Below are 26,692 nucleotides of genomic sequence, written 5' to 3'. Positions count from 1 at the left end.
TCAACACTCGCATTAATGGCCATCTAGTTAATAAGCCAGCAAGTTGGCCAGTCACTCAATGACTGAAGGAAAAGTTTACAGTGTTGTGCTTTTTGGTTTTATTGTTAACCGTTCTGGGGACATGGCTGTAGGTATTGCATTGTTGGTCTGTTAGTTGGTCAGTCAGTTCACTTCTTTTGTCCAGACTAACATATCTTAACCATTGTGGGACAGACTTTCATAAAACGTTGTACAGATGTCGATGATGCCAGGAGTATAAATGCTAGTGGCTCTGGCGATTCCCTGGCTTTTCCTCTACCATGATGTTAATTTTAAATTAATGAAATTTACATTTGTATGCTAACTCTATAGATGCACTTGCAGACTTAAATGAACAAAAGCCACATCAAAGACAACACTGGTGTAATTAAATGAAATAAACAGGTAAGTCAGCATGCATGATGACCCAGAAATGTATCTGCTGTGCAATGCAGTTTGCTTGAACTGCAAAGGAATATCCAGGAACTTACTGTTTGAAATTAAAAATAATATCTGTTAAAATTACATTTTTAAGCTGTTGGAGGCATACTTTTTTGATCTAATCTATGTCTTTAGGGCTGCGGTGCATATTTCCCAAACCTCCAGAAATGGGGTAAAGTAAAACATTCTCAACCAACTGTCATAAGAAACAAAATGTATTAAAACATTGGCTAACAAATCTTGATATTTTAGCCCATCAATCCAAGTTTTACCCACTAAGACAATCACCCTGACCAATCAGTGACATGGCTAAACAATCACAAGCTCACACTTTGACTGACCCTGCTAACCGGCCAGTGACAGACTGCACAGACATTAAGAGGTGAGAACAGCCTTCAACTCGTATGCACTTTGCCAAAGAAATGAGAACCGGGCAGCCCTTCTAATTCAGAGCTTAGAAATACCACGCTCAAAAAGCCTAAAGGGGAGGTTTAGGCTAGAGGAAAGGTGACAGTTTGAGGTCATGGGCAGAGGATGAGAAAGACAAGGGTGTATCCCTGTGCTAACGGCGAAGGAGATACTGATCTTGTGTAAGTGGGAGGTCAAGTAGGGAAGATACTGTAGGTATTGGGGGGATTGAGAGTGAGAAATATAAACCGAGCAGGCACGGGAAGCATGAATGAGAAAGAAACAGAGAAGGAGAGGAGAAGCAGCAGTAGTGGCGATGGAGCCTGTGGTTGTTCTGCCTGTAGAGTGATTAACACTAGGGTCACAGCCAGAGGCCGCAGCTTGAAAGACACAGGCCTACACACACACACACACACACACACACACACACACACACACACACACACACACACACACACACACACACACACACACACACACACACACACACACACACACACACACACACACACACACACACACACACACACACACACATATCCACACTCCCAGAGGCCTTCCCTGCCTCTCTTTCTGACACTATTTGGCACCAACCATTTATGAGAAAACAAAACACACCTCTAGACAGCTCGTTGTGGCTGAGATGAATTACTGTTGCTACTGTAAGGTCAAGTAACGGGATGGATATGTGCCCACAGTGAGTTGCTAAGGGTGTTTTTTTTTCAAGCTGTGGGCAGGGACTGAAAATGGACTGCAACCTTTTTTATAGCTATGCTTCACCACATGTAATGGGTCGTATGTTCCAAGGACTGTTCAGCTTTTCAATATGAGCCATTTTGGGGATTCTTTTGAATGTTAAAATATTCCCATACAGTCAGATTCAACTCCAATAGTGTTCCTTTATACATGACATATTTACAGCACCAAACAAACTACAGTACAAAGGCAATTCCTTGCAACATTATTCAATTTGAAGCCTCAGTTCTATTTCCACGCTATCGTTCAGCCTCTGCTGGAACTGTTACTTCTGGTGCAATGATTTCTGTCTGATAGCACTATTAGTTTGTTGGAGGAATAATCACTGTATTCTGCAATGAAAATGAAACCACTTTCTTTATTGCTCTTGGGAAATTATTTTACATGCTGTCCTAATCACATTGTGCTAGATGTGATGGTGTCTCGCAATAGGTTATTTCCACACCTGCAAACCAGATCTCGATGAGCAAAACAGGGTAAGTACAAAACAATTATTGAGAATGTCAAAGAGCAAAGGGAAGTCTACAGCAGTGCATCTGCTGCGGCACAATGAGAAGGAGTCACAGACACAGACAGCAGAGCTGTCAGAATAACAAACAGCATCGAGATTGAGGGGAAAGGTAAAAACAATTATTTCCTGTCTCTTTGTGGTTAACAAATGGTCATTTACGCTAAGTGTACTGTACATATGCTATGACACAGATACGCGAGGTTGTCTGGGCGAACAAATCTCTGCATGACCTTAAGAAATGAGAGCTTTACAGGCACGGTTTGCATGCTGTGCCAATTTGAGTTTAATAGTCTTACTCCAATTTGCAGTATGTTAAAAGGAAATATTTGACCTTTTAGGAAACACCTGTATCCACTGTCTTGCCTAAAATTAGTCGAGAACATCAACACTATTCTCACATCTGTACACCAAAATTAAAATAAAAGAAAAACTAGAGCCAGCAGGTTATTAGCTTTGGTTAGCCAAGCAAACTGGAAGCAGGAAGAAACAACCTGTCTTGACTATGTCCTAGGGCTTGAAAGAAAATCTACAAATTAACATGTTATCTCGTTATATCTCGTTTGTTTAATCTGTACACAAACAGAAATGTGAAGGCAAAAGTTTATGGTTTTATAATCATTTACATGTTGTAACTATTTCTTTGTCTCGTAGAGCGACTTCCTGGTTTCCTAGAAGTGCCGCTTCAAGTCTTCATGCTAAGCTAAGCCAACTGGCTGGTGCGGTCCAACTTCACAGTTAGCATACAGACATGATAGTTGTAGTATACCGATATTCTCATCTAATCCTCGGCAAGATATCAAATGTGTATTTCCAAAAATGTCAAACCGTTCCTCAAAAGAACAACAGTTCTGCCCTATACCATTTTATTTAACCATGCACAATAGCTTTTTGTATTTTACAAAACAGTTTGAGAACCCACACATCACTGATTGTAATTACAAAATTGGTTTATTTTGTGTTACAAAAGTCTCACAGGCAAATTTGATACTTAAATGTAGACTTGCTTTTTAACAAGCACCCCAGTGGAGTGTCCATGACCAAGACTCTGAAAGCCTACCTCTGTTTATGGCTAGTTTGGTGCTTATCTCTGAGCAATGGCCTCTGACCTCTGAGGTCTTTAACTGACCTGTGGGATTCATTTTTATCATTCCAAAGGCATTAAGAAAGTACAAAAGCTCTAAAATGAGAATAAGTAATGCCAAACAACTGGATATGCAGAGCAATAATATACAGATTTATAATAGAAACTAAATATTAACCAAGAAAAAAAACAAGTCAAATGAGGAATATCAAATAAATCTTTTATTATGTAGATCTTCTACAATAAGTCATTAAGTGTTCAGGGTGAACACACAAGCAGTTGACATATGAGAAAAAGGGAGGTTTGTAAGCGAGCACGTCGTGTCTCACTGTGTTTGCTTTCCTGAGGCTTTGAGGTCATTAATCATAGCGGTCAAATCTACAGCAAAACAATTGAGCAAAGGAAAACACAGACAGAGAGAAAGGGTGGGGGTGGGAGGGGTTGAGTGAAGGTGAGGGAGGTGGAAAGCTACAGTGAGATGGAGGAGTGGGGAGTCATGTCGAGTGAGGGGAATGAAGGGGAGAAATGTTTGAGGTGGACTGAGGTTCGAGAAAGAAAAGGGACAAGTAAGGCCTCTACAACTGACGCTTTGACACCAGACTCCTGTTTGCATTGCTGAAATGCAAATACATAAGAGGGAGAGGGATAGAGAGGGAGACAATAGAAGGGAGAAAATGAAGAGGGAGAGATGCTATAAATAACATTGTGTTTGCGTAAAGCCAAACCAATGTCAGTTTGATGCAGGAAGTGCACCACAGTGATAGAGGTTATAGAACAACAGTTGACTGGGACACTGGATTTCAGAAAGGCAGCATTCAAAAAGCCTTCAAACAGAGACTCACAGCTTCAGTTTCATCCAATTATATCCACCCATTAAATTATACTGTAAGTCTCACATACAAAATCCACATCCAACTTTCAAAAAAGTGGAGAAAAATAGGGTTCAGGAGAAATTTTTACTAATGATGGCGGTGGAAGTAAGTGGGTTAGTTTTTACTGCATTCTACATCTATTGATCTACTGCAATGTACATACACAGTGTTTTTGTTATTAGTGGTCTCAGCACCAAAATGTTCAGTGATTTAATTTTCTGCATGCTTCATTTCATGAATAACATCTACTTTGTATTTCATTAAGCAAAAACATCTGCGCTCATACTATATTTGTGTTTTTGGTTGTGTTTTGGGTTTACTCTTTACTCTTTTGCAAGTATGTTATGTGCACATTGTAAATTGGGAGAATGGAGTCTATGTCAAGTTAAAGGTCACACGTGTGCATGTAGAACTGGTAACCAGTGCGGATGACATTACCATCAAATCCTCATAAAGAAACCGACAACATTGGTCGATTGTTGAAGGGTGTTAAAACAAACTATATTTATTGTAAACTGTAGTGGTGGTCCGGAGCACTGAAAAAAGTCCGGTGACAGACTATGAAGTGTGACAAAATTGGCTCGAGGGTGGTTGGTTGAATCTCGCGCATCATTTTGAACCAGGAGAACTTGAGTTCTGTGTATAATAATTATCACTTTGTGTTGTAATTTTTTTATTTTTTTATCTTTGGTTGAATACATCGAACAAACCTGATGACTGACTTGTTCCTTCTTTATTGGGTTGTTTTAATGTATCTTGAAGAAAATTGTACTTTCTTGATTGTTGTTGTTCTGAATTTGTACCCTCATGGTTGAAATCTACTTATTGTAAGTCACTTTGGATAAAAGCGTCAGCTAAATGTAATGTAATGTAATGTAACCAATTGCAGATGATTTATTTTAGGTATTTAATGTACCTCACCTACATACTCACGCAACAAATGCTGTTATTTTAACCTAAACCATGATCTTTTTTCTGAACCTAACCAGGTAGTTTTGGCAGCATCAACTGCATGTTTATTACTGTCACCATGACGATGAAGGTCCAGTACACCTGCTGCTTTTTACATTCAAATTCATGTTTTTTAGGTGTATGGATAATGTGTTGGTCCTGTAGAGGGCGCTTACACTTTTCACAAGTCGTTTTGGGAGTCAGTAGAAATTCATCTATTGTGTCTTTTTTTTTTTCATTCCTTGTTCCAATTTCAGTACCAAAAATAATTTGCCAATACTGAGTACTGATGGGATATCATTGCTCCATTTCCCCCAAACTTAAAATCTGCAACCTCAATGTGTGGAACTCACTGGGATAAATAAGACATATATTTAAAACGGATCTATTAACTGCTCAGTACATGATCGACTTACAAAGGTCATTTTCAGATCAGTTTTGTACCAATTCCACGTTCCTTCTACGCCGGTTACTTTGCATTCTGTGCTACAGCACGGCTAACCGGCATTGATCTAGAGGAAAGGGTTTGCTCATAAGGTCGCTGTGAGCCCAGCTGCGCTTTACTGTACGTACTGAATACCAAATCACAGAACCAGTAACTGCAGCCTGGGATGTTTTAGATTTAAAGAACGATGAGGCAGGAGAGAAGTGGAGAAGAGGACTTCACCCTCCTCCTCGTCTCTTTTCTTGGTTGCAGCGTGCGCCTCCCTAGTTTTTCACCCCAGCGTAACTAATCGCATGTCAGTCAATGTGCCAATGGAAAGAGGCAGCAGTCAAAATACCTGTGTCAGTACTGTGGTCATTAGAGCATTGAATGACTCACTGGCAGGCACGTGCACACACACACTCACAAACACCCACATTAATGCACACACACACACACACAGACAGACAGACAGATATAGCCAAAGTGCAGAGAATATGGGGGATGGTGTGCTACGAGGCAGATATGGATTGCATGCTTGTGTGTGTGTGTGTGTGGATATCTGTGCTGCTGCATGCGTATTGCACCCTTATGTGTTGCTAATGTGCGTGCATGTTTGCATTCTGTATACAAAACCTGAGCGTGCGTGCATTATGTTTTCGGCTCTGGATGTGTGCATATCTCATACTGGCCCACGTGTTTGTGTAATGTATCCTGTCCAATAATACACACATTGATCCCAGCGCGATAAAGATAACAAAGTTAGACCTTCCATAATATTTATTTTCCCATAACAGACCTGCTCTGCCACGCCCAGTCATATAACTGCATGCAGATGAAATATGGTCTTCATTACCTTTAAACCTCAACACACAGAAACTAGTGAGGAGAAACAGAATTGCCCTTCTTTCTCGACTGAAAGAGCACGAAATGAATTGGAGCAGCTGAGATTTTTTACATTACCATGACAAATGCAACGAGATGGGGAGGAGGGAGAAAAAAAGGGAGAGATAGAGAGACAGGGAGAGAGACACACGACGACAGACAGAAAAGGGCAGACCAGACAGAAAGACCAAATTGTGTGAAAAAAAAAAAAAAAACATCAGCTCAATTTGTGCTTGACTGTAAGCTGTGAGCTGAGAAGAGAAATAAAGTAAGGCATTTAGCTGGGGATCATGTTAAACCATGCAAGTGAATGAGTCCCCAGAGAAGAGTGTTCCCTCTCTCGCTTATGATGAACTTAATTGCCTCTATCAGTGTTAAGATATAACATTCATCTCAGGTTTATTGCTCGGCTTTATGGTCTTGTCCATCACATTGAGGGGTTTCGAGAGGCAGGCCACTCCTCAAATGGCACCTCAAAATAATGAGACAGATTACAAAGCAACAAGGGGAAAGAAAAAAAAATAGCATAATTTATATTTGGAAAATGAGAGCATTTTACAAGAACTCTAGGATGAGCAGATCTGGTATGCGAGTGCGCTGGCGTAGCAGAATGGTTTTGATGTTATGCTGGATGGATTACTCTTCAGTTTCTGGGTTTTTCAAAATGCATGGTTCATCGGGCTAAAGGCACACACATCTCCCCCACCTCTGACCCCCGAAAGCTCTGGGTAGGTGTAGGGTTTCAGATGGCCACACAATCGTACCATTGTCCTCCTGTTAACACAATGAAAACAAAGCTAACACATCGCTGCCATTCAAACCCCCCCCCACCCCTCCCTCCCACTCTGCCTAACCTTGACTTCCAACACTACTCAGGTGGAACACAGATATGGATTATCAAGTGATATAGAAATCATGCAAATGAGATACCAAAGCAGTACGACAAGAATAAATGCTTTGGATTTCATCTCGACATGGACCAAACATACAATCAAAGCTTGACACGCTTCTGGAGCAACGCAACATTGAGATATCATTTCATCTCTGTAAGATGTGGTTCTGATCACCTAAAACAAGCTGCTTCTCATCACACAAGGGCTTGAAAACCACGTCTGCTCATTCCATTAAATCTATTAAATCCACTTGCATTATATCATAGTGCTTACCACACAATAGGAGCCTTTCAAGGGCAGTCCCAGAGGAAGCCAACAAAGGGCCCTCTCTTTCAGGGACTAGTCAAGTAATTCAGAAAGAGCCAAACACAATTTTTGTGTGTGTGTGTGTGTGTGTGTGTGTGTGTGTGTGTGTGTGTGTGTGTGTGTGTGTGTGTGTGTGTGTGTGTGTGTGTGTGTGTGTGTGTGTGTGTGTGTGTGTGCGTGTGTGCGTGTGCATCCCACAAGCCGCAATTTCACCAAGTCAAGCAAAAAAAGCTGTCAGAAAAGTGGAAGAGAGCAGAGATAAAGAGCAACAAGGATACCTGATTTGCCTTATTCAAAAAGACTCAAAAGTGGAGAAGTGTTCTTCTCTAAAATAGTGATTCTCAAGGACAGAAAAAGCGCAGACCTAGAAAGAAATGCCGGACAGTTTTTAGTTCTGTCTGTCCGTTGGGCTAACCTCATCATGCGATGTAAAGCTCATGTTATCATTTGTTGAGCGAGAAAGTAGTAGCGCTTGTTTGCGCTACTATTTTCTCGCTCAACAAATGCAGCTGAATGAAAATGCGGTCGAATTGTTGTGCTTTACAAATGAGATCACAGAGGTAAGAATCGAGAAAGTCTTTTTAATAGGAATAATTGTGCTGCCCTAATTTTTGAATAATTTAGGATTACTAATTATTACCTGATGATCAGACCAGACATTGACATTTAAGAGCTGAAACCAATTCTTAATTAGTCAATGAACAGAAAATTATTCTGCACCTGTTTTGAAAATCAATTCAGTTAATTTGCGAGCAAAAATGCCAAAGATTCCCTGTTTCCACTTTTTATAATGTGCAGATTTTCATTGCCATATTGATATGATAAATATCTATGGAATATCTATAGATTCATATATTGGATGTGGCAAAAGAAAGCAACATTTATCTCTGTTTTTTGAAATTGTAATGAATTAAGACAACAATCAGCAATTTGCACGATAATGAAAATAATCGTTGAGTGCAGCTTTAAATTGTCCTGTAGGTGGTAGTACAATAACACCATAAACTTATATGGCCATAAATCAATAGACATTGATCTGACAAACCATTGTTGTACAAAGCTCTAAAAGGTCCGGACAGGATTTTCACAAAAAAACATTCTAAAATGATACATTCTGATGATGATGATATTTTTTACCACCTGGGCAACATCATGTGTTCTGTGAATACTTTCTGGTTAAGAAACACGGGAGATCTTTCCATTAAAACCCTGCTCAACCTTTATATTTTTGACTTTCTCAAATCAAATCACAGTTACTGTCTTTGCTTCATTGTTCTGCAGTTAAGCATAATTCCAGCTGTTTAAGTGCTGTTTCCCAAGAAACCAACCTGGTGTGCACAAGTACAGTAATTTGAAAACACACAATATAAGCACCACCAGGAAAAAAAACACAACCTTTTTTCCTGTATTTGGGAGCTCACCATATATTTAAATCTAAATGCATCATCCAGCACTTTCTGTCAATAGGGCTCAAAATAATTCACTGTTCTTTCATTCACTGCCATGCTGACTCCACATCCAGCCTCTGCCACTTGCATCCAGGCAGAATTTTCTATTACCAATCTAATTGCACATTCCACCCTGACAAGAGCTCATTAAACCTTAATTATACACATGTTGTTTTCTACAAACATCTCCATTTGGGTCTCTCTGCCTTGTAATTGTTCAGCAGGGACAACCAGTTGAGATTTCGTAGATTGAGAGTGAATAAGAGAGAGCGAGAAAGAGAGAGGGAGAAAGGGAGAGAAAGAAGGAAGAGAAAGAAAAAAATACCAGTGAGAGAGAGAGAGAGAGAGAGAGAGAGAAGAGAGGAGTGTCTGGAAGTAGGTCATGCCTCTCCATAAACAAGGCATGGTTTCTAAAATAATATACCCATCCAGTGGAAGTAATGCCAAACAACTGAGCGAATGTGGAGCTCATGTAATATTTACAGAGCACTAATACATAGATGGCAGTTTTTTTTTTTTTTTTTTTAGCCCCCCCATCACCACCACCACCAACCTCCCCCTTTTCCAAAGCCAGAGGTTTTTTTTTCCCCCCCTCCTGCCATTTGAATTTCAGAGAAAGCCAACTACATTGATATATCTGGCAGGGATGGGGGAGGGGGGGGGATTGGTGAGTGTTAAGATGTTGAGTTTCCCTTACTTTCTTTCTCCCTTCGTTTTCTGCCTCTCCTATCTGTTCGTCGCCCCCTCACCACCACCACCACCACCACCCCTCTCTACATCGTTCATCGTTTTTCACACATTTGTTACATTTTAGCGAGGGAAAGTGGGCCTTAATCCAGACTCTTTGAGGCATGGGCGTTGATATTACTGCGGAGAATCAGCCTTTTAAAGACTTCTTTAAACTCCAGCTGGTGCTGTAAGGTCACCAAGCACTTGTTCGACGTCGAGCCCAGTGTGATGCTTCTGGGGCTCGGGACTAACTGGCTTTGTCGACTCCAAGCCGGGCTTTCTGGGCTTTGGACAGTATACCTGGCAATGCTACTGCAAGAGGGCAAATATTGTACAGCAAAGGAGTGCCACTTCAGCATGTTTACAGGTCAGATTCCTATGAGAAAAATACCATCTGCTGATTATTATGTTTGATATGCAGGAGATTTGCAGCAGCCCACCTGATTTCGCAACTAAAGGGCAAAGACAGGGTAAAGATGCTTACATTGAAACAAACAGTATACATGGACATTGAATTGAAAACCAGTCCAACCATTGCAGAGTTTGTGTGACACACACAAAACAATATACTTTTTACTGCAGTTGAACAAAGCCATTTGTAATAGGTTTATCCATAGACTACAACACAAATATTGGACTTTACAACTCGAAAATGGGTCAATTGAATCCACATTTAGTCAGGAGCATACCTGCAAGTGGGGAAATCATAATCAACTGCTAACTACATATTTCAAGAAAGAGCATTATCTAATATTGCTGTAAATAAACTTTTAGTGCAAATGTTTGACAATGATCACCATATCATGTCACACAGTTCACACCGGTCTGAAGTCCAAATTTATGACTTCAAGCTAGTTTAGATTTTTTTTAAATGAACTGACTGAAAAATTCCATATTCATTGACATTCATGACAGAAGACTGGATATATCTTTTATTTGCATGGTTAATCAGTCAAAAAGTAAGCAATTAAAAGACGTCAACTTGGACTATGAGAAATAATAATTTGTGTCCGTTACTTTTACAAAAAAGGGAAAAATCAATTATCAAACTATTAGTGGCAACTATACGTGTACTGAAAAAAAATCTCTGTTACTAAGGGTGACTAAAAGTTGTATTCAATATATTAATATTTATAGGTTTTTTTAAATAGTTTTTCATGTTGTGATACAAAGTACAAAGTATATGAATATCAAAAAATAGTCTCAGAATGATTTCAGCAATGTCACCTAACACTACAAAACAATTGTAGAAACATACGTGTTACTACGGTTTCATACTGTATTTATGCCCGTGACTCTAATCAGATGCTTTTGTCAGTCTGCAGAGGCATGAAATGAGATGTCTATCACAGACCACACAGTGTCACCGCCACTTAGCACCCAAAAAGCAATAAGCGTCCACGTTGAGCCCCTCAGTCATCGCCGGGGACCTTCTCAGCCTGTCACTGTTGACACTTACTGTATGCATCATTGATACCCACCCAGCAGCAGAAAATAAATAGCCTGCCATCAGATCACTCCTGCTTTGCAATATGCAATATTACAATTATCACGGCGATGTTTTTTTGTTTTGTTATTTTTTTTACAGCAGGAATTTGTTTTGTGTCCCTGTTTTGTTTGCTTATTTGCTTGGTTAGTTAAAATATTCCATTCTTAGCACAATTACAGTGAAACATCACTCAGCTCACACAAACATCAAACACACTCACTGTACAGTGCGATGTGAGCCATGTCAGGATAAACAAACATGACATATTAAACAGGAAAATGAGTCACTCTTATTATCCCACCAAAATAAATCAGGAAAACCCTAATTATAACAACCTGTGCCTGATCCTGCCTGATTCACCCCTGCTCTCTGGCTTTCTCTGTATGTATGTATGTATGTTGTGTGTGTGTGTGTGTGTGTGTGTGTGTGTGTGTGTGTGTGTGTGTGTGTGTGTGTGTGTGTGTGTGTGTGTGTGTGTGTGTGTGTGTGTGTGTGTGTGTGTATTTATGCGTGTGCGTGCGTCTGTCACATTCTTCTCCTGCTGCTGCCTTAATAGGCAGTCTCTTAGATATTCGCTACAGAATAGCGCTCATGCAATATTAATATCACACCAAAATATGGAAGCCGAAGCCCCCACTCCATCTCTCACTCCCTACATAATTGACTATGCAAGGCTCCAAATCAGCTTGGAAAAAGAGAAAAAGACAGAGAGAGACAAAGCAGCCAAGAGAGCAGGAGAGAGAAAAAGAGAGAGAGAGCGCCAGAGATGTAGAAACAAGTCCTGAAACGATCCTGTCATCTCTGCGTTACAGCAGATTCTCAACCTTCACCCTGTGTATCACTGTCAAGGCAGTGGAGCTAAAACAACAACAACAATAGCAACAACTACAACGATAGCTCAAACAGTTTGACTTCCTGCAAAGAACACATTGATGCTAATCCAGCTGGAGCTAAAACAATCCAGCACTCAAGCAGATTTAAGAGTTATTATGAATCATTTTAAAAACTCAGTGGATTTATTTTTTTTCATGGCATTGTGAGCATGACAAGTAAACTTGAACTCAAGCAGATTAAACCAACCAATGCATTAACTGATCTGCCCGTGGGTCAGTCTTTGCAAAGTCATGCAGCATTATTCAAACCCACAATAGTTTGCATTAAATTTGAGTGAAGTAGAAGATGTGTATATGACGCACAAGGCATATTTCCATTTTAATGCCATGTTGACAGACATTTTACAGAACATATCCACAAAATGTTTAAATACTGTAGAATAAGATGCTTTTTCAAATTTAAGTTGTGTAAATCTTCCCTACACACACACACACACACACACACACACACACACACACACACACACACACACACACACACACACACACACACACACACACACACACACACACACACACACACACACACACACACGCATATGGCTGAAGCGATACACATTCCTGCCAATGGTTTCTCACACTATTCCACTAATCTATACATTGTGGTAAAACGCCAATATTCGTAGCGACGTGCCAGCGAACGCAGGGTGGAAGACGCCTGGAAGCCAGTCACCATGTAAACAATAAAGGTGAACAAAGAGGAAAATACTGAAAGGATTCAGCTTTGCTGATAAAGAAAAAAGGCATTCAACACTTCTTCTTTTTTTTAACCTCATATACACAATAACTTTGTGTACAAGAAATTAAAAACCCACAGACTTATTTAAGGAAATAAATTGTGAAGAGAGAATGTTAAGTTTAAACTTGTGGCTCTGTAGCACATCATTACAGTCCGACCTGCATGTTGGATGGTCGATACTCCCGACCACAACACCTTTCAGGCGTCAGACGGAGAGTGTCTGTGCCGACCATTCTCGATAACTTTTTAAAAACTAGAATCTGACATTGACATTCACTTCACACCGTCATCCACCAGCTGCACAAAGGTCTGGACATGAGCCAGTTGTACTTCTCTGTCTCGCTGTCATTTTTCAACTTCAACTTCTTTAATGTCAATTCACTACATGACATACAAACATACAGATGGTTCGAAAAAAAACGTTTGTCACATTCCTACTGTGTGCAAAAATAAATAGACAAAGCAAGGAAAAAACATTTTCATTTGTTAAACAACTTTTTGTGACACTTAATGTGAACAACTAAGCGCAACGCTATGAATGTCTCCCTGGAGAGAAAATGTACTCTGTCATCCCCATTTTTAAACAATCAATCAATCAATCAATCAATCAATCAATCAATCAATCAATCAATCAATCAATCAATCAATCAATCAATCAATCTCTCTCTCTCTCTTCCTCTCTCTCTCACAGCCACTTTTGCACTTCCATGCCTGTTTGTCATCAGAAGTTTGGGATAACTCAAACCTGGCCTTCACTCCCCCTGAAACTCCATGTTTCCTTAAAGTAATATGGTAAGTTTAGGTTAATAATAAAAAAAAAAGTTCCATTGCCTAGCCCTAAAGTATGTGCTCATACACGTGTGCAAGCATTCATTACATTCTGAGGAAGAAGCCAAACAGCTGCAATAAAGTATCCATTTTATGGCAAAGTTTCCATTTAAAGCCATTAATACAAGAACCCCCCCCCACACACACACACACACACACACACTACCCCCCCTCTATTCATGTACGTGCAGAGATGACAAGATCCCTGCAGAGCACCGGGGGAAGGGGGGGGGGGGTCACGCCCTCTGCACTCAGCATAAAAAAAAAAAAAAAAAAAAAAAATGAACTGTAGGCATTTAGAGCTGTAATGGATGTTGAAAGAAAGAAAAGGAAAAGGTTGCGGGGGCAGAGCCAGTGGTTGTGGAGGGGGAGGGAGGTGGGCAGTGCACCTTGACAGGAAACACAGAGGTGAAGAGCAGGAGTTGGAGGTTAGTTTGACAGAGAGAAAAGAAGTGGTGGTGGTGGTGGTGAAGAGGGAGGGGGAGTCACTGCGGAAGTGCCAGGCCCACTTTTAACTGAACCGAGGCTGGTGAGTGGTGGTGGGGTGAAGGGTGGGGCGTGTGTGTGTGTGGGGGGGGGGGGGTGAAAGCAGAGATAGAGATCAGGGGAAAATAAAAGGGGTGTGCAGGGGGAAGGAAGATGGGAGGAAGGAGAGGATGGGTGAGAGGAGCTGGGGGTTAGAACGGGGGGGGGGGGGGGGGGACCTACTGCACCTTGACACTTGCTCTCACCGCAGCACCTGATAAGTGCAATGGAAAAACGTCTGGTTTCCTCCTGCATGTTAAGTGGTTTATATTCTCCTCCTCTCCATGCAGCCTGTAGCTATAGTCTGCTACTGTACTGACTCTACACCCAGGTAATAACAGACAAAAGGAAATGACAGAAAACCAAGGGTGAGGGAGGGAGGGAGGGAAGGGAGGGGGGGGGGGATAGCACAAATTGTCTGCTTTAATAACGTGCATGTGTGACAAATTCTAATGTGCAAAAAAGAGATGTAATCTTTAAACTGTTGCTGAACACAACAACCAGGCAATTTAAAAATGTTCTTTTCCTTACATTAATGTTTATCGATAACTTTAAGCATCTTTATTTTTACAAACAACTTCTGCACGGAGATTCAGATGCAAACTTTAATTTGCACAACAGAGGATCAGGTGGAAGTGGATATATATCTTTACTGCTTCACGCATGTCCTGACAAGGAACTCATTCCCATGATTTGTAAGTGGGTCTCTCCACTGAAAAGCATTAACAATATTCACTTTAGATAACGTATGATTCCAGGCCCTGGGAGAGGATGGGTTTCTTAGAAATGCTTTGTTAGCACTCTCCCCCTTGATAAATGATTTAGGACATGTGGCCTGAGACATCAATACAATCTCTGTTGTAATTAAAAAAAGGTGCGCACCAACAATATTACATAGCTTTCGCTTTGTCTGTCTCCCTCTCTCTCACTCTGTCTCTCCCTCTCTCTCTCTCTCTCACTCTGTCTCTCCCTCTCTCACACACTCAACCACTCTTCCTCTCACTGAGCCCCGCAGCAGCGAAGAGATAATTCAAAAAGCACTTGCATGGAGTGAAACATGAAAAAGGGAGACATATGAAATTAAATTCTCTCTTTTTGCGCTCTATTGTTCTTTCATTTTCTCTCCTTTGTTACATAAATGCATAAAAGCAAAGCAAGCCAGATTCTAATTATGATTTTCACAATACTAAAAGATTTTTTTTGTATTTAAAAAAAAAAAAAAAAATGAAAGAAAGGTTTCACAAACAAAGTAGACTGACTGTTCCAGCACTTTGTCAAAGTCAAAGTACTGCAAGTGCCGCATCACTTAACTTCAATAAACGTAATTTTTTTCCATTTTCCAACCGTCCGAGTACTTGTATAATTCAATAATGGAAAAAAATGGACCTTGATGCCAAAGCACAGCTGCTTTACAACAAAAGACACAGCAAAAAGGAAAAAAAAAAAAAAAAAAAAAAATCACCAAACATCCTATTCTTTATAATTTACCCATGTCTGCCTATCCTTTTTATTTTACCTGAAATTTTATCCAGAAATCTGCTGCATGCCTTTGTTCTGTATGAACATGAATACAGTAGGAGGCTGATGGTTGGCCTGCAGCAAAACATTTCTTTGACATGCTACCCAGGAGATAACACACAAACCACCAAGTCAGATTGTGCTTTTTCTTGAAGACCTGCTGTGGCCAATGCTGGTTTGGGGATAGGGGACAGAGCAGGTCTGTCAGAGTGAGCAGTGGAAGACTTTTGGGGTTTATGGTGGAGGATGAGGTGGTGTCAAAGGATGAAAGCTTTTTGAGAAATATGGAACATTTGAAGTGTTGATTTAAGACCAGATAGAGCTGGCGATCTGTTGCAGTTGTTTCCATGCAGACAATTTCCATCACAGGGTTGAGAACTCCCAACAACCACTTTTAGTCCATGCAAACGAGAGAAGGTCCTCTTCCTCCTACTGTATGGTTTTAAATGTGGCATGTAGCGATGGATGAGACCAATGGGTGAAGGGGCAGGGGTGAGTGGGGGAAGGCAGGGAGGGATGTGTCTTACCCCAGTAGAGGGCAGTCTCTTGCCGTCAGGGTTTGGGCGCATGGGCAGGGAACTGTAGAGCCTTACACCTCGATCTGCCGCAACGTATCTGCTCTGGAGGAGGAAAAAAAAAAAAAAGAAAGAGGAAGATTTTCAGTACATTTTCTTCCTTTTAAAGAGAAATACCTCAGTGTTTGATTAAATATGTTTAAAACTAATTTTGTTCCAGTTACTCAAGTCTCTTCCAAAGCGCAGGCATCATACAGATTTTATTTCTTTTTATGGTCTTCTTTTTCTTTACCAGTGTTAGTTTCATACATTTCCACCGAGTCACAAAGCCGGCACATTGGCTGCCATGTTGAATCACATCACCTCATGGTGATGTACCACACATAATAACTGGATAAGATTGGCTCATGCAGCGGCACTAATGGTACTAAGCTGTTGTGTTTGGTAGCTACGGTTCCTGTGCACTGCTCTACTCAAGTGACTCCATCTTTCTATACATTACACAGCTGATAATTAGAGTGCAGTGGGCTCTAAGCCTGCCAGATCCTCCCTGTTCTTCCCCGTGTGGGTTTCAGCTGTATAACACAGCCTAAAGGAGTGGTGGAAAAGCCCCGAGTACTTGGGAAGCTAATGAGTCGCAAAAAGTGGTCCCTGCCAGGGAGAGACGGTGAAGCTCAGTGGGGTTCACACCGTGGCCCATAGCCACAGCGTGGGTACCACCCAGGATTCACTTCAAATCTCACGTTCTTTGTCTCACTGTCTTTTTCTCTGTTTCCTCACTTCACTCTCAACTCACCTCACTGCACGTCTGTGAATCCTTGATATTCTGCTGCTCTCTCATTAACATCGCTCTTCGGTAACATCTGGTGCATGCCGTTTTTGTCATCTAATTTGTAGAACAGTGGTAACTTATTTTATATGTGTGTTAATTGATAAGATGAGTTATAGCTTTTTCTCTGTTGTTTGAAAGTCTATTTCAGCTTCTGCATGCTGACTGTTGTTAAAATAAAAAGCTGGATGAGGTGAAAACTGGTGATGTGGAAACTGCTTTCTCATAAATAAGAGGATAAAACATGAATTTATACTTGGAAATGACTACGACTTCTGCCTCCTATGTGTAGTGCATAATCACTTTGCCACACTTGATACATACAGTCTGCTAATGAGGGTGATGGAGATTGTTGAGGAAGAAAACAAAAAACAAAAAATAGAGCAGCAATTTAGAACGAGTATCCCTCTCTCACATACTTCCTCTTTTGCTTGCTTTCACTCTAGTTTTCCTTTCCTCTTTTTAACATTCATTATTTCATCTCACAAAACACACAGCATACACCCAGATCCACATGCAATCACAGAAATACATTCAAGGGCAGGGCTTCATATTGCTATGCATTGAGAAGTGCAGTATTCAACAATATTTAACAACTGAGTGAGAGAACATCTCTGAACCAACCAAAACATGGCCCTGCCTTTCACATCTAATCAGTCACATGATGCAGACAAACACACATTCATCACACATATGAGTATCTCAGGCCCCAGCTTTAACAGTGCTAAACACACCTTTTCAGATTGAGTTTATGGGTCTGAATGCAGAGTGATTACCACACACACATTACTCAAGAAAGAGCAGGCACAAAGAGCATGATTTATACCCTACAAGTAGCATTCTCTATTGATCAGTGTACTGTCTGTGTTAGCAGTATGCTGATCTGATGGTGTAGGCCTATCACAGACTGTACACAAAGCAGGCTATCCCCAAAGGCAGGCAGAGAGAGAGAGAGAGCACTTGCTGTTTGAGGTTTTGATTTCCTGTGCTCATTATGAAAGGTAAAAACAGATGAGTGTACAGCAGTGGCCATCTTGTCAATATGGTTTGCATAATGATGACACAGCATGATTAAAGACAACACTGCACTGTCCTGACAACCAACAATGTAAAAATCCTGCAAAAACACTCTCCTTTGTTTTGAAACACATTCCTAGAATCTGATTTAATGCATTTCCCATATTCAAAATTGACTTAGAATGTTTATTTGAAACATATTCCTAGGGAAAATCAGCAATGTGACCTGCATGCTGTGTCTTGAACATCCTCCAAGTCTGACGTTTCTTTTTCTGCCAGCCTTGCCGAGAAGCTACTGTACACTAACTCCATCTCTCAATGGAGACTTTTTTCTTTTGAGGCTTGTTAGGTAACTTGCCAGCATTGCAGCTAAATGAATGCCTCGCAGAATAGCTGCTTTAGCCAGCGACGAAGCCACAGTAAGTGAATGTTTGATATTTCTCCTGTGTGCCAGGCTAATCTGGCCCTGTGGCATGCCATTACGGGGCTAATAACAGCTGTCTGCGGCCTGGAGGGGACACAAGCAGGCCTGGCTGTGCTAACTGGCCCTGACAGACTCATTAGGAGTGCTGGCACCCACAACGGCAACAGCCAAACTCCTCACATTTCCTTGCTGGCTCACAACAGTTTGCAAGTGCAAGAAGCATTGTTCTGTACACTTGTTCTCTGACACCTTTCTTTTGTTTTCTAGCCTTCATTTCAGAGGCTCTCACCCTCGTCACCTCTCTTTCACTTCTTGGCTGACTTCGGGTTGGCGTGATATTTCTACCAAACCAGCTGCTGCAAGCCATTTACCATCTCTACTCGACATTATGTCGACTCTAACCTCGTATTTTTTTTTTCTTCTTTTAATCCCGCACACCCACACTCCAGTTCTGACCAAAATAGAGCAGAAGGCAGAGTTCACTTGTTTGCTCACGCTGTTATAATCCTCGCTGAAAAGTCAAATTTAAATAAATAAACGCATGAATAAAATCAGTTTCTAACTAACTTTGGTGATCTGCCACAGGAAGATGCTGCATCCTCTGAACTTTGTATTAGCGAGCCCTGTTGGAGGACAAGAGGGACTTCCCCAGGCAGACAGCAAAAGCAAACATTGTTCTGTCGCTTGGCAGGGCTGAGCCAATCGTTACAAGCAGAGATGGCTGACAATAAACACAAAGAGCCAATGACGGTGGATGAAGGACCATTAACAATGGGGGAAGGGATATGCTTTCAAGAATAAAAAAAATATATTGGCTAATACATTGGCTTTATCTGATTTTTATTCTTAATATCCATCACAATTCAGTATCTCCAGCTCTATTATCCAATGAACAATAATGATCTTTTCTACATATCAGCAGCTCGCTAAAAGCACAGTAGGCAATACATTTTCTCATTAGATATTAACACTGGCTTTCCCTTTATAGGCTGGACTGTTGGGGCACTGTAAAGCCAAAGGCGCAGCTGTGGGGGTTTAGTTACCTGTAATGTTAGCTGTTGCATGTTATATTATTTACGCAGATCTGGTCTTAATGGAACACATGTGCGTCTGAAGCCGACATTCTTCCAAGATTAGCTGAAAGCCTGCACACATCAGACTCTGCCGATGAGAGGAATGCAAGGCCCAGACGGGCTTATGGGGAAACCCTATCACTCATCTATGGTATACAGTACTGACACCGTATGCACACACACAGACATACATGTGCACACATTCTGTATTTATATGTTATGGCGACAGTGCTCCATACTGTATGTACAATATGCACTCAACAATGCGTGCAGAGTGACGTCAGGAGATCAATGATTTACAACATTTTGCTCATTTTAAGTAGCCATACAGTCTTTGCACTGTTCACTTCTGCTCCCATCAAAGTTGTTTCTGATTTCTACTGATTAAACAGAAGATTTGAACTCATCAATTCTGCAGCACAAACATAATATCAGATTTCTAGCTGGTGATCTAACAGTCAGTAATAGAGTATGAATCACTTTTTCAGTGGTTTGTAGAGACTTAAGTCTGAGACAAAACCAACTGCAGAGTGCAACATTGGTTTTTGCAAATTGCATTGTGATGAATCATTTCCCTTCATACAGCTTGAATGGGATGTAATTTAATGTTATGATGAAGGCATTTCTACTGTGCTTTACATCTTTGTAGCCTTAGTATTAGATTTTTAATTAAAAGCTGAAAATGTACCTCTGGTTTGGAAGGGTATGTATTATAACCCTTCCAGAAATTCACATTTTTAGACTTCTCAAATTTATGTAACAAAATTTTCTTTGCAGGAACTTGAGAAGCATTAAGTGACATATTTTTATGTTAATTTTTCCACAGAATCTCTGCTACCATCTGTGAGTTCTAGCCTACAGACCTTAAAGACACTGACATTTAAGTGTTGTTTATTTCAAAGTAAGATTGTGCTCAAAGTATATCAGAATCTTTAATATATTAAAGGAACATGCATTATTATATGGCTCGAGGTCCCGGTGTAGAAATATATTCAGAGTCTATTGTGAACCGAGCACGTGTGCCAATAAACAATACAATGCTTTGATATTGCACAAACATGCTGATGCATATTGTACATCCCACATGTTTCAGTACAGTCTTTGTTTAGATTATTCTGTTGCGTTTCACATTGATTATAAATCGATAAGTATGTTGTATTCCATTCAGCTCTAAGCACTCGTATGTATCTCCAGGAACTGCACTGAGAGAGAAACATCTCTTTATGTGTTAAAGAGATGTCAACTAAGGCCTGAGCAGCTCAACCATAACTAGGACATGAAGCCAGGGGCTGCCTGCCTCGGGCCACCACTGACACTCAAACTACCAATCACTCCATTGGGAATATCCAACCAACACCAGCATTTGAGTTGTGGCTATTTATAGCTGACTGCAGCTTTTACAGTGACTATCCGTTCATTCTTAGTGTAAACATGTCAGTTTGTCTGTGCATACATGCTTAAGCCTCTGCAAAATTATTATAAGAATTATAGTTCAAATTTAATTTAACCCAGCTTTGCCTTCATTTTATATCTCCCGTCTTCTCATGTCCTCAACCATTGGTTCATATTTTCTGATCTCCTGCTCTCCACACTGAGCCTACACCCTTCCCCCTTTTGCCTTATCCCATGTTTATGTTTTTCCAATAGTTTTTGTTCCACAGATCCCAATTTACACCGAGACACAATATATCAACTGGAGATACTACCCTTACTTTCTGACCATCTATTTATCTGTATGTTCATCTATCTCCCTTTATGATTCTTTTATTCTTTTCCTCCTCATTCTCAGTCTTGAGGGATTTCTAAATTTAAACCCATTGTGTTGAAATGCTAATTCATCCTCATGTTGTTGAACATTGAGAGAGTTCAGTGGAACGCGATAGGTATTACGTGTGAGTGCTCTCTCACCCAACTTATGCCCAGCTGTCTACTGCTGGGGACAGAAAACCTAAATCTAGCCATATCAATAATGTGGCACTTTCTCATGGTAATTTTACATGATAAACAGCTTGCAATATTGTACTGTCCTCAAAAAATACAATTAACAGTGAAAGTCAAGGTTACGCATCTGCAACCTAAATTGCAGAAGCGTAACTTCTGGTTTCCAACTTTGTGCTCTTTTCTCAAACTTTAATGATACTGTACTGCTCTACTTTCTGTTCCATGACTCCTTCTTATTCTTTCTGACTCAGTGTGTCTACCTGCGACTATAGAGGACTGCGACAGAAAGTAGATTCTGTATCTACTGGAACAACAATGTGGAGCTCGGCTGCATGTTTTCAGTTGTGATAGGAAATTCAACAGCAGCGTCTTAAAATTGCACCAAAGCCTAGATACTATGTACGGTCCACTGACTGGATTACAGTGGATTAAATCTTTTTTTTTTTATTTTTTTTTTTTAACTCTTCACACAAGAATAAGGAATAAAAGTTATAACTCTTGTTAAACATTTTTGCTTTGTTCAGGTGTGAAGGACAGTTTATTGTAGGGGTCATCAAAGTGTCAAAATTATAGATTTAAAAAGCTTCAATTTCAATCAAAGGAAAGACAATCAGGCTTGAATGTAAGAAACAAGCCATCAGTTACCATGAATTGTGCCTTTTATTTATAATTGAATTACATTTGAATGATTAAACAAAGCTGTGCCAAAGATAATATGTGATGAAATAACTCTTAAAGATAGAAATTTGCTTGCTTTATTTTTTCTTTTCTCTTTATTTCTCTCTTAAACTGTCTTACACACACACACACACACACACACACACACACACACACACACACACACACACACACACACACACACACACACACACACACACACACACACACACACACACACACACACACACACACACACACACACACCTGCCCTTTGTATTACTTCTGACACAAAAGTGAGGGAGATGGAGTGCATTAATAAAGTGCATTCAGTGCCCTTGCTCTCTCTGATTCAGAGAGGAGAAAAGAAAGTTTTCATTTTCTTTTATCTTTCCTTTCTATTTTTTACAGAACCCCTCATCTTTACGAGGCTGCTTTCTTAAGGCAAAACAACACAGCCTTACAACAATACAACTTACCACCAACAGCTGACAAGCAGAGCCAGCACCAGCTGTGCATTGGCCACAACCTGTGTGTTACAGACAGAAAAAAAAGCTGGGAGAAGCTTTAGCTAATACAAAAACTGGGTCTTTTTTTCCCTTTTCCTTTTTCCTACGAGTGGTACATGCAAAGAATAGATTACTTTAATACACACAGAAGTGGACAGAATGATTATTTAACAAATTGGTATTTCTGATGAGAGCAGAGACTCCCAAATGTCAAGTTGAATCAGTCATCTGATTCAATGACAAAAGCTGTGAATGCAATACACTGTAAAAAGCCAAAATAATAAGATAGTCATAATAGCCTTGCTGTATATTATTACAATAACACTGGCAAGGAGTCAGGGAAAGCGGTGCTGAAATGATTGTTTTAAAAAAAATTGCCAGACATCCTCTGATGCCAGCTTGTCAATGATAATTTGCTGCTTTTCTCTGTTTCATATCATTTTGAGGAATAGATTTTTTACAAAACAAAAGCCCATTATGATCATTATATGACTTTTGCTTCAGTCAAGGAGTTTATGTTTTCAGTGCTGTTTGTTTATTTGTCTGTTTGCCAGCATGATTACAGAAAAACGACCCACACAATTTTCATAAATCTTTGTCGAAGATTGTAGCATTGGTCAAGGAAGAAGTTATTCAACTTTGGAGCAAATCTGAATGATGAAGGAGGATGTACAAATTATTTTTGTACTTCAATTAGCACTGTGAGATAGGAAATGTGGCCTACTAAATGCCACACATCTATAAATCCAGTAGAGGGCGGTAAAATTCGATGATGACAAAACATAGGCCATTCTAGAAATATGACGAATGAATCACAATCCAGATTACCAGGTACCAGTAATCCTGTGGGACAGCGGTTTTCGGCACAAGCATATTTTCAGTCTAACAGATTTTTAAATATATCCACACATATATTTATATATTAAATGGTTGCAGTTGCAGATTTGCATATCAGAGAAATGCAGACTATTCGCCTTGGCAAAGGGCTGTGCCCTCAAAGTGCCCTTTTAGTCTAGTAATGATTTTGTCATTTCTGACCTTTTATAGACTCATAGATTTTTAGATTAATCTGAAATACAATTACTGGATCAAGCAATAATGAAAACAGTTGATGTTTGCAGCCATACTAATGATAAAAGTTAAAACATGTTAAGTTGTTGATTGTAATGAAACAGTAAAAGCTCCTATTTGCGTCACTCTTCACTCTTATGCAGAACATGAACAGAACAGTTTAAACTAACAAAAGCAACCATACTATGTATTTACTCCATACCATACATTTAAGTTTGAGATGGTACAAACTTTAACACATTAGAGTCACAGTCAGCACTTAAAAATGTCCGGTTCCTCAGTGAATATAAAAAACACAACATGGCTTTTTAAAATAACTTGCTAATTCTCAGTTTAGACGCAACTTTTTCTCAAATAAAAGTATCATTTTACAATCTGTGCTGCAGAGGTAGTTACTATCTAGGTTAGGAAATCTTGTACAGCAAGTCAACTTTAGAAACATATTAAGAAGTTGAATCACACATCGAAGAAAGAAAGAGAGAGAAGGGAGGGGCGAGGGTGAGAAAGGAGCAGGGAGGATAGGAAAAGACATTGCTGCACAGACAAAGCAGAGAAAGAGAGTGCAGCAGAGGAGGCCAGAAGAGAGAGAGATGGCGATAGTGAGATAGAGGGAGAGAGTTAGCTGAGAGTTGATATGCTGACTACAGGCAGTTGATTTGGTTTCAGAGAGCATTGTTACGGTGCTTTGAATTAATGCCTCCCAAAGAGTCCAATTGTGATTCTTGGGCTGTGCTGACAGAATTTTTGACAGCCTAGGGTGAGCTGCTGATCTCAGCTGAATCCTCTGTTCTCTCTCTCTCGGTGTGTGTGTGTGTGTGTGTGTGTGTGTGTGTGTGTGTGTGTGTGTGTGTGTGTGTGTGTGTGTGTGTGTGTGTGTGTGTGTGTGTGTGTGTGTGTGTGTGTGTGTGTGTGTGTGTGTGATACCCAACACATTCACACACCTACTCATGTTCAGATATATGTGGATGTGCAAAAGAGAAAATGGACCAACACATACTGTAAATCAAGTCATAAATGCCTGTTAACTAGACACACACACACACACACACACACACACACACACACACACACACACACACACACACACACACACACACACACACACACACACACACACACACACACACACACACACACACACACACAAACTACTGGCGTATGCAAACAGGCCTCATGTGCAGGTACATTGAGCTCAGTCACTTAATCAAGATGAAAAAGTTTGACCAACTATTATTTTTCTCTCTCTGTCTCTTCTTTTCCCTGCAGGAAACATGTTGTCCCTCTGGGCTGCTGAATAAATAAAAAACAAGCCCAATGCTTCATTACAATGATGAGAAGAAGAAGAGACACTCCATCAAAATAAACCCACAGCACAGTGCTGGTCCATTTTGACAGCAGCACGACATCAAGAAAAATCAGTTGTGAAAATGAAATTCACAAACTTGCAGACATGCAGATATATTAATTGTAGTCATCATGTTAAGTCTCTAGATACTGAAGCTATTCTTATCATTTTACATAAATGTTTTTTTCTGCAAACACTCTGTTACAAGCTGATACCATGTTTGTTTAAAATGTTCAATATTGAATCGTCATATTAATTGTACTACATAGTTGATTGGGTTTTTATTTATAAACACTTGAGTACAAACAAATGCTAATTATTACGAGAACTGGCTTAAAGTCTTGTAATAAAAATGTTTGACACCCACAAAGACATGCAAGCTTACTCCATACAGCATGGTACGATATGATAGATGCCACTACGCCACGTTTTTTCACGCCTCGGTATTAAAAGTTCACGCACACATCACCAGGATTAGGACTCAAGCACTTGACAAAACTTGACCTATGATGTCAAGTATTGTAACATTTTACTTAAAGTGTAAAAACCTCGTAAAATGCTGCACAGACGACTTGGCATAAGTGGCAGATGAGTCAAAGGTAGACATTTATAGTTTACACTAAATATGCTTCCTGTGTTGCTATGTGAAACTGTCATTTTGCTAATTTGAGACCTTTGCGGACTACAGTATAATGAAAGTTTACTATCAGTGTGATTAAACAGGTTTAATATGTTCATCTTTTTCAAATTATGAGTTTACAGCATTGTTCAGAGGATCCCGCAGTGAAAACATCAACATGTTTTGATGATTCTGGCCATGAGCAGGAGAAACTTTTTATGTGAATCCATTTTCTGGAAAAGCTCAGCAGCCAATAGTCAGTTAAAATTAATTGGATAAAGTAAAACAAAACAAAAAACACAATGGGAAGAGAAGGAGGCAGGAGACTCGCAACCAACTGAAGAGTGTATAATTGTAATCCAGGTGATGATTTCGTGGATGGATACTTCTACTTCTCCAGCTCTCCAGGCTTTCTCTTCTACCTCTCGCTTTACCTCTGCTATCCATTTACAGCACCTCTCTACCTTACTGTCCCACTCTGCCCTTACATCTTTCTCTCCATCTTGAGTGCTGTGCCTCACCCTAATTAGAAATTCCCCGTCCGACCAACTGAAATTGAATTGCCCATCATTTGCATAATGATAGCTCACCGGGCTGACGGCCGATTTACCACGAGATGAAATGTAGCAATCACTTAAGAGAGTGACCACGAGGGAGTGTGGGTAAGGGGGTGCATGAGGAGAAAGAGAGAGAAAGTGAGAGAGAAAAAGGAGTGAGAATGTGAGAATGAAATGAGACCACAAAGATAGAGTGAGGTAAAGAAACGGAGAGAAAGAAAGGCCAAAATCTGACAGGTATTTAGGTTATTGTCTCATACAGCAATATAGCTGGAAGGAAGGCTGTGTCCTCAATATGGCAGTAACTGGACACAACAAGGACATATAAGGACGCTTGTACAACACTGCTGATCTTCTCAATGCAAACACTTCTGTCTTTAAACTTCAATTATTGCCATATTTTACAAAGGCGCTAATATT

The 26,692-nt window shown here is 40.1% G+C and overlaps 1 protein-coding gene across 4 annotated transcripts in view; it reads right to left on the bottom strand.

Moving 5' to 3' along the window:
• Positions 1–26,692, bottom strand: part of tox2 (TOX high mobility group box family member 2) — an 89,656-nt gene that overhangs the window by 42,338 nt on the left and 20,626 nt on the right. For 2 of the 4 annotated variants that reach the window (XM_069691019.1, XM_069691021.1), the window contains exon 2: positions 16,243–16,335. The exons of the other annotated variants lie outside the window; for them this stretch is intronic. In XM_069691019.1, the coding sequence (XP_069547120.1) occupies positions 16,243–16,335 (93 nt within the window). The remainder of the gene's footprint in view (positions 1–16,242; positions 16,336–26,692) is intronic. 4 annotated transcript variants of the gene reach the window in all.

The sequence above is a fragment of the Brachyistius frenatus genome, unplaced genomic scaffold, assembly GCF_029030835.1.
Source record: "Brachyistius frenatus isolate BFR_SWC_R1_liver_20210118 unplaced genomic scaffold, ASM2903083v1 Contig_10, whole genome shotgun sequence".
Taxonomy (NCBI): Eukaryota; Metazoa; Chordata; class Actinopteri; family Embiotocidae; genus Brachyistius; species Brachyistius frenatus.
The sequence above is the reverse complement of the archived record's forward strand: the minus strand, read 5'-3'. Positions and strand labels throughout refer to the sequence as shown.